The sequence below is a fragment of the Cyanistes caeruleus genome, chromosome 4, assembly GCF_971803275.1.
Source record: "Cyanistes caeruleus chromosome 4, bCyaCae1.hap1.1, whole genome shotgun sequence".
Lineage (NCBI taxonomy): Eukaryota > Metazoa > Chordata > Aves > Passeriformes > Paridae > Cyanistes > Cyanistes caeruleus.
In genome coordinates, this window is record NC_141704.1 from 83681928 (window position 1) to 83695065 (window position 13138).

The following is a 13138-nucleotide window of genomic DNA, read 5'->3' on the forward strand; positions in this document are numbered from 1 at the left end:
GCCCATTAAATTTATAAATAGGAGAGGTACAAGATCTTATATTGAAAACACCAGGCCTTCCTCAGGGAAAAGCAACAGTGCACCTTCTTTATTACCAGCGCAGAGCTCCTGGTTCACCACTGGAGAGTACAGGTAAAGTTCCCTGCTAAGGACAAAGGTGGTATGACTGGGACACAAGTCAAACTAAGCAACAGGGATCCATAAGATGCACATCCACCTGCACACTTTGGTATTTAGCAAGGGATGGTGTGGTGTTCTCAACATGAGGATGAACTCAGTTACACCTGTGTGATTCTGAAGTCACTGGACTGACTTTGGGTCCACTCCAGACGAGCTGAGAGCTGAATATGGCCAGAAAAATGCACACCCTGGCATAGATGTGCAGGTCTCAGTAGAGGTGGTACACACAATGGCATCAGAGGATGCAGGATAAAACAGTCCAACTGTGACAGCCCTCCTGCACTGCCTAGTCTACAACTCAAATATTCCTTCACTAACAGCAGCCTTTCATCAGTTTTTCCCAGGATTCAATTTGTCCTCCACAAGATCCTGATAGCAATGCAGCATCTTTGCCACTGAACACGTGCAGATGTATTCCCATGTAGTGCAGCATGCAGCTTTTACCCAGATGTGCAGCAGACAACTCTTCTCCCCTCTCTCCTGAGCCTGGGCCCTGATATTCATTGTTGGTGTTGCAGGGGTGTTAAGCAGAGCCAGCAAATACTGCGGGATTCCTGCTGGCTTTCCCTCTGCCCACACAGCCAGCTGCCCACACACACTGAGCTGTTACAGCAGTGCTGCATGATGGAGCACTCACCATTCCAGGGATTTCACCCCCTCACGGTGCAGCAGGGGAGGGGAAAGTCCCACCGCATCCGTGTGCTTCCAGAGGCCTGCCCCAAGGCAGAGCACTGCCTTCCAAAAATGCAAGACAGGGCCAGATAGACTGGCAGATTCCACTAGAAACTGCAGGCTTTCAGCTCCTGCTCCAGGGAAAGCCAGGAAAAAGGATGCACACACGCACACACACACACACACAGACTCACACAGCCTGAGCTCCACACCCTGCGGATCAGTGCCCACATCCCAAACCCCACAATAGTAAACTGGCTTCTTCCTGGAAACAGACAGGGAAAGCAACAAACAAATCACTGCAGAAAGCTTAATGGCCCTTGCATCCCCTTGGATAGGAAGTCACAAGGGGGGCCACATGTCCCAGAGATACTGCTCAGAGATTGAGGAAAGCCATCATTCCCCAGAGCTAACAGATTATTTTCCTTACTCCTGTCCTTCAACCCATACTCAGAACTGGAAATAAGTCCTTCTCAGTTCTGTAAGAGTCCCAGATCTGTCTGACCTAACATCACTTCACTTCTGGATGTGCTCTGAGACCAGCCCTAAAAAGCTCTCTTGCTGGTGCCTGCCTCCTGGAGTCCACAGCCTCCACGGTACACACACATAAATCCCATGCATTGTCCCTTTGTCTGTGGCAAACTTCTGCCTAGGACTGGATAATGATCAGTCCTTGCTTTGACTAAAATGCCCACGCTAACCTGTGGAAAAATGTTCTAGTGTGGATACATTACATCCTCATTATTAGGGGACTCAAAAGGAAACAGAGATTTGAGAGTGGTGATAAAGCAAAACCCAGCACTTCTCGTGGCTTGCTTAGATGAGAAAAGCCTCATCAAAAGGAAAGGAGCAAATCTAAATCTCCTTAAGGGAGCTCAGCTTCTTTCTGCCAATCCACGTGTGGCCCTGTGAGTTAACCTCTTCTGATGGTAACCTCTGCTCTGCTTTTGCTTTCACACCTACAGCCTTCTCATAGGATATCAAACTCAGATATGTGAGAGACAGGTGACTAAACCTGGTCTGTCAGGTGAAAATCTACCCAAGTATCTGAAGGAAAATGACAGCCAGAGATGTAATTTTGTCATTATGACTCATACTGGGCTAAGCTCAGCTCTACCTCTGTCTTTACTTGGAATTACCCCATGTTAAGTAACCAGGGCTGGGTTTACAGTCCCAGCTATGTTTGTTCCTTTGCAACTGAGTGGAGCAGAGCGATCCCAGGCTCAGCTGGTGGATGCCACACGGACAGCAAGTGGAGCTGGGGGTTCAGTGGGTTGTGAGAACATGGGCACTACTCATGGCCTTGTTCTTCTGTTAGGCAGAAGAGAAGGACAGTACTTGGGAGGATTTAGGGAAAGAGTTTCTGGGAAGCCAACCTGTGTTGTGCATTGCATACCCAGATGGTCATGCCCTTGAATGCAAACAAAGACCTGGAGATGGATCTAGACCAAGAGCCTCATCAGTTCCTGCGAGGCATAACACAGGCTGGGAAACAGAGGAAGAGTCACTTACATGTTAAAGAGGTTCAGTCCAATGCGGTAAAGGCGTTTCCTCATGGTGTCTGTGGAAAGTGTGGGGGACTTGCAGCTGGCTGGGTTCTCGCAGTGGTACCTCGGGAGACTGAGGATCATGGCCTGCAGGGCTTCTTTTGAGGACACCTCAGAAGCTGACTTGGCTGAAGTGGAGGTGCTGCTGCTGCTCAGCTGCTCTGAGTTGTCTGCATTCTCAGACTCAGAGCCTTTGCTTTGCCCTGCCTCATTGCTTGCATCAAACTGGATCTTCTGCACCGCCATCTGATCTGGCTCAGCACCGCTGTCCCCCGTGCCATTGGTACTGACATCCACCTCGGTGGAAGGGAGGCTGTTCTCAGGTAAGCTCTCTGGGGCAGGTGGTAGTTCACTGGCTTCTCCCTCCCCTTCTCCTGGGCTTTCTTCAGCCTTGGCAGCTGGAGAGGGTCCAGCCTGGTCACTGCTGCTGAGACAGTTTGCCATGGACACCGAGGTAGACGATGAGACAGAGATGTTCTTGTTGTCGATCTGAACCGTGACATCTCGGAAAGCCATCATGAGTGTGCTGCTGCTCTTGGGTAGAGTATCTGGCAGGAGACCTTCCTCCTTCTCCTGATCCTGCAGCTCAGCTTCTAAGTCTTGGTTTGGCTGCATGGAGCTAGCGCTGAAGGTCTCCCTGATCTGGTACGAGCCCCCATCTTGCAGGGAGCACATGGTCTTCAGGCTCCAGGTACTGAGGGCATCATCGATGGATTTGGCCAGGGACTGAACTTGTTCCGTGAAGGAGTCCTCCAGCTCGGTCAGTGCCCCACTGATGGTGGCTGGCAAGGATGGGGATCTCACCAGTGGGATGCCCACAAAGTTGTACCCCTCCACCAGGGCTTTCTCCGCAGAGAAGCTCTCCGAGTTCTGGACGCGGACTTTCCTCAGGGAGATGCGGCGTGGCATACGGCTCTCCAGCAGGGAGTTGCGGATCTTCTCAAAGTTCTTGCTGAGCTGGTACTGCCGGAACGCGGTCTGGATGGTGCAAGCTGCCCTGCGAGACACCAGGTGGCCGCCGTACTTGTGCTCTAGCATTTCGATCTGAAAAACAGAACAGAGACGTCGGTTTTTGCTTATTGCCTCCTGATGGCTTCTTGTCGCCCCACCTCCTACACTGATCAGTTTTCAACGACTGTCAGAGGAACTTCTGACACTGAATCAGCTTTTCCCTGCAATGCCATGCCCCTGATTTTGACAGAAGGTTCCCATTTGGGCATGACTGGCTAAATCATCAGCACTACGATCACAGCTGTAACAGGACCCTGCCCCTTCCTGGAGTGCCAGTCATAACAGCTGGAGCCTTCAGGTGCCTTTTCCTTGCAGAATCACTTCTGATGGCCTTTAGGGCAAGTTCATCGCTGCAAATACAACGTTCCAGCAATGTGTCTTCCTGCTCAGCCCTGCTCTGGTCATGTCAAGCTTTATCTCTCGTATCAGAAATGTTACTAATGCTTCTCCCCTCCTCAGCAACCTTAGGAAATACTCTCAGTGAAACTAGAAATCATTCAGAGAAAGGGAAGAAAATTTAATTTTTAAATGCAGAGAATGGTGGCTTGATCTAGCAGTTAGTGAGAAACATAAACTTCCATACAAGCTAGTGGAGGCTGGGTTTGTTCTGAGTTTGTGTCTTTTAAAAAGCATTCTGAATCCCAAAGTGTCTTCCTTTTTGATATCTGAGTTTTTCAAGTGTCAGCCAGCAATGAAAAGAAAAATACCCAGAAAAAGAAAGACTCAGTTTTGAAAGGTAAAAAAATCTGAATTTTAAATGTTGAGACAAGATACTAAAAACAAGTAGAAGGAGAATTTACCTGAGGTGGTAACGACAAACACATATAAGTACATCAACACACACCATCTCAACTGACTTCAGCAAAGCAGGTATGCATGGTCTCTCCTGTAGTCTAGAATTTAAACTTCCTGGTAATCCCCCCACTATTCCTCTGCAGCTGGGTTTTCCCTAACAAGTTCCAGGAATGACAAGGGATTTGGTTCCAATGAGTGACTGACAGAGGACAAGGGACATGGTGTGAAGATGAAGGTGGAAGATGGGGTTAAAAAAAAAAGAAGAATTAACTCAAACTGCCTTCACTGAGGTTTAGGCTGAACTATGAGCTAAACTCTACATTACTGGCACTTCACAGGGCAGAGTGCAGGTGCAGACTGTAGTGTTAATACATGTGTGCAATACACACGTGGAAACACCAAAAAAAGATGAAGAGCAGGACTGAGAGTACTGGTGAAGTCAGTCCTGAATTAGCCGAGGATTCGCTGCATCACTCGTGTGGTGAATATGAGCTCGTTAGCAGAACCAAAGGACGAGTTTTACTGACTGCATCCTCATCCCCAGACATAGCACCTGCCCCTCACCATGCCCTGCTGGCCCAGTACTCACAGCCTGAAAAAACTCACATCCACAAGATCCGGGTTTGCGTGCAAATTTGTTTCACAGTCAGAGTGAGACGGAGGCATGAGCCTCAGCTCACAGAGTCGTGTCCTGTCACCTGCTTCCTTCTTCTTTTTCATAACATGGTGTAAGTTACAGATAAAACCATCAGTGGGTGATGTAGGTACATGTGATGACCTGGTCTGAAAGCTATGAGAAGTGTAAATGACCTTTGGAATCTTTCCAATATTAACTCCTCTGGAAGCAGGGGAAGATAATGTGACCTTGGGAGATGGCAGGCAGAGAGGAAAAACATTAGCCCAGGCATTTTGTGCCTGCACTGGTATCCTGGCCTTGGAGCAAGGCCTGGGATGCTGACATTTATGGGAGAGAGTGGGATGGGGAGCACATCCTTTCGTATTCCCCTCTCTGGACATGGAGCAGGGACTTTGCCTTGTGCTCAAACATCAGGTAGGCTTCTGTTTTCTGTCTGCCTTGCCCTTGCGCTCAGGGTCTGTCCAAGGCAAACATAGAAGCCCAGCACTCACAAATAGCAGCAATTTTCTTCGTGATGGGGTTGGCCACCACAGTTGCAGAGGTACCTAGCTCAGAGCTCTGCTTACCTCTAATTTAAAGAACATTTGCTTAATAATTTCACTGCTGCCCTCCCAGAAAAGGTCTGCATAAATGTTGCTAAAAATCACCCCCACAATAATCACGGATACAGTGTCATTTACCACAAGACCTGGCAGCAGGCCTTTCAGATAAACAAGGACATCTTAAATCCTGCCATAAAACCAACACTCCTGACATGTGTTTAAAGTTGGCTTGCCTGGAAAGAGACTGAACTATCCCTTGGCCCATTCCTTCAGGAGGAAGGCTCATGCAGATAAATGTAAATTAAACCAGTAACCTGCAAAGGCCCAACACAGACAGTTATTACTGACAACTGACCGTGAGCACTTAAAATAATGATCTGGTTAATGAAAATGTAGAGCTAATTGTGTTAGGAGGGAAAGAGGAACAAATGGGAGGGACAGAATAACAGTAAAATGCAAAATAAAGCAGAAGCAAGAGCCTTACAATTATCTGAGGTTTCCAAGGAAGTGACAGACATTCTGAAAACATGAAATATGCTCTGATCTTATTAGAGGCCAAGACAAGATGTCACTGCTGATCTGAAGTAAAAGGCCAGTTTATCTCATGCAAGGACCGTGCCAAAAATGGCAGACTTTAATAGCTAGAGAGGGGAGATCCTTCTGTAGGTCTAAAGGAACAGAGCAAGCTGTCAGTACCTCAGTAAAAAACATCAGCAGGCAGTGGCTTTTTGCAGTCCATAATCTCAGTCCTCCTAAAGAACTAAGGCATTAAGGAGCAGAACAAGATCTGAAGTGAGAGGACTCCACAACTAGGCTGTTTTCTAGCTTATACAGGGGTGCAAGGCTGGGTTCTGCCAGCCTTGGGTCCGCTGACAGCTGGCACTGTCCAAAGCAAGGGGGGTCCTACAGAACCTTTCAGCAGGCATGACAGGGACAGGGACAGCTCCAAGGGATGCTTGAGAAGACTGGCAGAGCCAGATGCAGCATGTAGAGAGAAGTGCCCTTCCCATCCTTGTCTAGTAGCAGTGGGTCTCTGTCTCCTTTTCCTTGCTGTAGCCCAGCCATTTGCTGCTTACTGATGTCTGAGCCACACTCATCTGCTGTCAGATCGAGCTAACTGACAGTCCAAAGGAATTAAGGATTTCACACAGCTGTAGCCTGTGTTCTTCCTCTCCAGAGGAGGAAAGGGCATCTGTTAGCACCACAGCAGTCACGGGCAATGGAGATGTATGTCTGGATGGCTGCAGGAACCTTCTCTTCCCATCTGAGAGGCGAGAAAGGCCAGGCATGATTGGCCTTCTCTCGCTCCTAATAAACCCCGTGAATCACAAGTAATTGCCTACTTAAAGCTACTCTTCTCTGGGGAATGATCCGACAGCCAGAGCCAAAGGAAGGGAAAAGCAGGAGGGGGGTCGGGGGGATTTCAAAGAATAATTAGCTTAGTACATTTCTGGTCCTCAGTATGAACACTCGTTCTGAGCAATTCAGGCCTTGTGGCTGAATTAGAAATGGCTGTGAAATATCCACTGCCATGAGGGAATGCACATGAAGGGAGATTTAACAAGGTCAAGGCAAGCCAAAAGGCAAGCCAAACTGCAGGCCTGGATATGGGCAAACATTTGAGGTGCACACCCCGTGGCTTTGTTGCCTGTAGGCATAAATTTATAACTCTTCCAGGAGAGACCACGGCCTGATCTTATTCTCAGCTAGCACTGGTTTTCCACCCAGGTTGCCACTGAGCATGGTGATGTGGCCCCATGTTATAACCTGAGAAGAATCAGGCTCAGGGACAGAATCTGAGTTAGTCAAGGCAATGCATGCATCTCAAAATATTAGGGAAAAAAAAGGAATACATACAAAGCATACATGTTCTCTATCACTCAATGCTTCTCCCTCCCTCCAGCCTCTCACAATGGATTTCTCACACATTGCTATAAGGGATATTTGTTAATGGAGTGTTTTCCTTCAGCCATGGGACACCTGCTGCCCTTCAGCACAGCCAAGAGTATGTGTGACCGAAAACATGCTCCTCTTTCCTGCGGTCCCATGCATTTTCCCAACATTACAACAGAGTCTGAGCACAGGGGAACTTTAGTACTTGAGTCTCTTTTCCAGCCTCTCAGCACAGAGTACTTCTGCTCTGTGCACTGTCAGAATTCTCTGTTTCATGGGGCAGGGAGCAAGGAGAGCCATGAAGCCACTCACCAACTCTCTAGGATGATGCTGAGGGGAAACGACTGATCTGAGCCTTACAGAGGAGGCTGCACTTTACCCTCCCTCCTTACCAGTGCTCAGTCCTCTCTCAAAAGGTAAATGTGTCTTCAATTGTGCAGTGACACTAAAAATGTCTCCTTCCACCTGTTTCTCTTACTGTAAATTCTATTCCTTTATTACAAGTTCTGCTAGAAGTAGGATTCTGCTGGGACAGCGCTGTGCAGGTCCTATCACTGTTATTCCCATTTAAGAAAACTACCTGATGAGTAAATTGATAGGAATACCTATAAAAACACATACTACAGTGCAAGAGTGGAAGAGTTAGTACTCTTCACTGCCCGAAAATCCCCCCTCCCAGAGCTGGAGGCAATTCACTGAAGACATCCATGGGTCTGGAAGGGCACACAAATTTTAAGACCCCTTTGCTGTGAGAAAAGTGGTTTCACCAAGGAGATAGGCTCAGTCCCTGCAAGGTCAGTTCTGCGAGACAGCAGACATGAATGAACAATCAGCTAAACATGTCTCTCCTGTTCACATGCATCCAGGGCAGATTTGGCCTCTGCTGCAAGAACAATGACACAGCAACATGACCTGAAAGCTAAAATAACACAGGACAGACTCTCCCCAGGACAAACCAGAGCAGCTCTAGGATGTTGAGGATGCTAAGCCCATACATAGCAGTCAAGATGTGGCCCACCCTGAAGGTATGTCACATTAGTTTGTAAAGACAGTTCATTAGTCTCTTATTTTTCTCCTGGTGTGAAGCAAGAATTCTGTCTGAGTTGAGTATGCAGTACTTTGAGAAAGACTGAGCTAGGGAGCCAAGGCATCTCTTTTGTTCAGAAATCTATTGGGTCATTGATCTGACATGTATGTTTAGGGACAGCATCTGTGTCTTGAGGGAAATGGCAGAGAGATGTCCCAGAAGTAGCAGCTACTTCTGTGGAAACCTCATTAGCTGAGACACTTCAGCTGCAATAGCACAGCTTCCACTGAACTCTCCCCCTGAACACAATCTGGACACTGTCACTAGGGTTTGCTTGTCCTCCTCACCTCACAGACTGCAGGGTCTGCATATCCTTGAGCCTCTGGCTGAGCTGCCTTCCCAGGGAAAAGGCACAAATTGTGCTTTAGGTTCCGTTTTGCACAACAGCTCTCCTGGACTGTAATCTGCAGAGACGAGGAGGGAGGGGACACATTTCACCTGTGAGGGAGGAGACCAGCTGCTTTTAGCCCCTGTCCCACTGTCTCCTGCTGGGAATCCACCAGAGACAGGCAAGCTTGTGCTCTGGAGCTAGGCTGTAGCCTCAGGCACAGAAGGCAAGGCTTGCAACTTCTAGAATGGAATCATTTTCTCTCAGCCTGGTAAACTTGCCTGTCTCTTCAGCATCCTCCTCTGTGTTGAGGGCAGTGCACAGACATCGTGATAGATGCTGTGCAGAACACTCAATGACTAACCCCCACTTCCTCTTGAAAGCTCACACTAATACAGAAGTGTGCTGGGGGCCTGCCCTGCGTGATCCAAGATGCCAAGATGATTCTTGGAGACTCTCCCATGGGGGAGGTCGTTCGGAACAACCGGTTGTTGGGAGCCCTACGGACACTGCACGCTTGTGAGCAAGGCATACCCTTGGATGCTGCTGCTCTTGGCTGCCCATCTCTAAGCCTACACTCACAACTGGGTTTCTAGGTCCATTTTGGACCACTGAATCCAGGCAACGAGGAGCAGACACCAGCAGGTTTGGTGTCTGCTGTCTGCTGTCTGGTGAAAGGGTGACTCAGTCACAGGTGGAGAAGCCACTTCCTCCATCAGCCTCTTGTAGCCAAAGGGCCGGTTAGGCAGGGCAAAAGCTCTAGGTGAACAAAAGGCTCATGTATTTGCTGAAAGTCATTCCACCACAGTGCAAATGCAGTCCCACCCGCCCCATCCCCTTCTCCCCCAGCCTGAGGAGGAAGCCTTGGTACCTGTTTATTCTTTAGGTCAAGGGAGAGCTCATAATCGGAGGCAGCCGCATGGGAACACGAGGCCGTCCCTTTGCTGCGCTGCACTCTCACTGGGGAGCCCGTGTGGTGGAGGCTCGCCTTCTGCACCAGAGGGGAACACCCCGCTGCCTGCTCTTCTTGGAGCTCCTCATGCTGGGCTTTTAGCGTCAGGGTGTCGGACCTGCCTTCCTGGCCACTCTGTCTGCCGGCCTCCTTCGGATCCTCCGTTTCACACCCGGCTTTCTTGCTTGTGGAACCGCTGGGATCGTCACTGTGAACAAAACGCAACGTTTCGCTTTTTTTATTTGTTTCTATTATATTTGATTTATGGTCATGTTTAGTGTTGCTCGCTATACTCGTTCCCTGAGATGCGTTTTAAATGTCTGGGGAGCCTGGGGAGCACTGATCCTCCAGTGATGGATCAGGACTGGAGGCTGATCCAGCCAAAGCTCTGATGCCTCCCTCTCTAAGGGCAGGCACCCCTGTAAGAACATCAATCCCGTGACTCCTCAAGCTGCCTGGTTGCCTCTGCTCCAGGTGCTGCAGCTGGAGGAGGTGGGAAGCCAAGGAGGGTGTCATGGCCTGTGAACACCTCTCCTGCCCTCTGGAGCAGCTGGCAATCACCCCTGTGCACTTGCTGCCTATTGCTCAGCATCTCTGCACGTCCTGAGTCCCACCTGGCACGGAGCCTGGATCCCAAGGAACCAGTTTTCCCTTGGAGTTCCTAAGGGCATGTGGGAAATGGGGCAGGGGGGGCTGAATGTTGCAGAGTTTCCAGAGAAACTCTCAGAGAGCTGAGACCATAAAGGGGCAGCAGAGCCAGCCAGCCCTGAGATCCTGACCCTTTAAAGAGTGTCTCCAACACTGCCAGAGCAGACTGCAGAGCTTGCATGAAGGAAGCTGCCTCTCTCTGACCCACAAATTGCTGTGCCACCGAGATCTTGTGGAGAAAGGAAAGTTCTCTTTTCTCCTGTCAGCCAGAGCAGCAGTTGTGTGAAACCAGGGCCTGACAAGGGTGCACTCCAAGAGAGTTGATGTCTTGCTCCAGGCAGGATGGGATTAGCATATGTCTGATCCATTGAAGTGATGAGGAAGTCTGTACTTAACCCCTCTTGCCAAGTGTATTCCAAAATCATATGATATCAAACAAGATTTTGTTATTCTGGGGTTCTGTTTGAACCATGAGAGTGTTTGTTCATTGTTACCTTAGCCTCCTTCCTCTGGCTACGGGGGAATAATTTATGATTTCCAAGAGTGTGGAAGCCTACGTGGACTCTGGCTGCTACAGCACCAGTTCCATCAGACACAGTTCCAGTGGTTTCCAAGGGATGAGCATTCAGCTGAGAGCAATATCCAGTTTAGAAACAATTACTACAGAACCAATGCATTTAATTTCACTGAAACCAAGGATGTGTATTGCCTCCCATACTTAAACACTATTGAATTATTTAATTCACTTCTGAAATGTATCTCTTTCTCTTGGATTTGCTCCACATAAAACCAGTTCTGCTATCAACTAGACAATAAATCATTTTATGATTGGTGTTGATGTCAGAGCAAAAAGAGGGAAATTAGATATGATTTTATGTAGTGCCCAAATTACTTAGAAGCATTTAAGTCTTATTTTCAAAAGTGCTGTAAGCCCTCAAGAGTTCAAATCTTCTAGCTGTAAATAGACTTTGCCTCCTAAGCCTCTGACCACTTTTGCACACTTACTAGTACTTTAAAAGGGAGTTTATTCTCTCCAACAGCAGCTTTTCTGTTCAACAGATAAACAATCAAATTTAGAAATATTCCCACAGTTTCTAAGAGGGCTCCAAATCTGTGAGCCAGTCACTACCACAACTTCAGAATTAAGAAAGATGAAGGATTAAAATTTAGAAAGTTTCTTCTTTTGTACACATGCTTGTAGCCACCACTTAGACTTAAAAAATAAACTCACAGAAGAAATCAGTCTCTTAAAGAAATGCTATATAACCAACTTTGTCAAAGCTTATTAAAATGGCATCTTTGCATGCTGATCAGTCAGGAAATACATTAAAATGAGGGATAAAACTGTTCTTTTATGTTGAACACCTTATCAAAATTTGCATTGTTCTATTCCTGATCCTACAATTTTTCCTACACTTGAAGTTATTTTTAACTTTTTACTTTTAATTCTTTCTCTCCTATGTCTATCCACATCGCAAGAAATCTTACTAAAGGACTTTTCCCTTACATGTTACACTGTAACATTTTTATGGGCAATTCTGATTTTAACCAGCGGAGCAGCTCAGCCTAAGGGACCATCAGGTGACACAGATTTGATCACATTTTCATTGAAGTGCATGGGAAAAGCTTTCCCAGCATTTCAGTGGGAGCTGGACTGTGCCCTATAAAGCTATTTCAGCATTCAGCCAGACACACACTCCAAATGGCTCAGCTGAGTCAAGGCCGCGGAGCACAGTGTGCTACCCCAGACCTGCTTTAGGCAGGGCAGGACCCGAGGCAGTCAGATGGAGAGCTCGCCTTCCCCTGACTTCCCCTGGAGCCTGAATGGACTCCAGTTGCCAGCCAATATTCCCTGACATGATGGTCCTCTAAGCTGGCACACGTGCTTAGCTCAGTACTCCTGAGGACTGCTCTGGCTGGAACACGGGGTGTGTGTAAGAGTTTGCTCTGCGAGGAGGACGTCACCTCTGGTGGGTGCATCCCTCCGCTTGGTTTTCTGTCACACACAGTGTAGAGACTGAGTGAGTAACATGCACAGTGACAGGATATCCTGCATCCACCACCAATATAGAAGTAAAAGCAGCAGGCTTTGTGGAATCAGACTAACCCAGACTGGGAGGGAAGGCTGGAGGTCTCTCCTCCAACACCCTGTTCAAAGAAGGGCCATTTTCAGAGGCAGATAAGGTTGATCTGGGCCTTTTCCAGGCAGCTCTTAAATATTTCCAGACATGAAGGTTCCCCAGGCTCTCTCCCCAGCCTGGAGCCATCAATCCCTGCCCCAGCAACACTATAAGAGTGCTGGTCTCCAGCCCTGCCACAGGTTTCCCCTTTATGCAGCCATGGACACGCATTCAGGACCCTGAAGACTGACTCCATAACTTGATCTCGGACTTGCCACATCACCACGGACCTACTGATGACTGAGCTGTGTCTGACCCTAGGTGCCCTCACCACACCCAGTTCTGACCCTGGCCAGTGAGGCACAGGGTGTTGGATCAATCCAAAATGCTCAAGAAGCCTCCTTGAACCTCCTTGGGCATTTAGGTTATTCCTCAAGGCACAGGAGGGCCCTAAGGCCGCAGGGACTATTCAGCCACACATGTGTGAGAAGCACCATCCACCCCAGCACTGCTCTCCCAGAGCATTACCGAGGGCCCTAAAGACTCTGTGCTGGGATCAGAACCCCAGCTCAGCACACATTCACACTAACCTTGCCTTCCCCCTCCGTGCATGCTCCGAGCCCAGTGGATACAGCCCTACAGAATGGGTTGTACCTGTGCGTGGAATTTCCTCAGGGCCAAAATTCACTCAAAATTACCAGGTACAATGGTTATGCAAAAAGGTCT

At 48.3% G+C, this 13138-nt stretch overlaps 2 protein-coding genes across 11 annotated transcripts in view; one reads left to right on the plus strand and one right to left on the minus strand.

The window, feature by feature from the left end:
* Positions 1-13138, minus strand: part of IQSEC3 (IQ motif and Sec7 domain ArfGEF 3) — a 95191-nt gene that overhangs the window by 27598 nt on the left and 54455 nt on the right. For 5 of the 10 annotated variants that reach the window (XM_023924870.2, XM_086885556.1, XM_086885554.1 and 2 more), the window contains 2 exons: positions 9564-9852; positions 2365-3443 (listed from right to left, as the gene is read on the minus strand). In XM_023924870.2, the coding sequence (XP_023780638.2) occupies positions 2365-3443; positions 9564-9852 (1368 nt within the window). Of the gene's footprint in view, positions 1-2364; positions 3444-8651; positions 8769-9563; positions 9853-13138 lie in introns of all 10 variants that reach the window. The other 5 variants (XM_023924866.2, XM_086885551.1, XM_086885550.1 and 2 more) reach the window with 2 other exon arrangements.
* The window catches only part of WASHC1 (WASH complex subunit 1), a 155432-nt gene that overhangs the window by 11650 nt on the left and 130644 nt on the right, over positions 1-13138 (plus strand). The gene's annotated exons all lie outside the window — the stretch shown is intronic.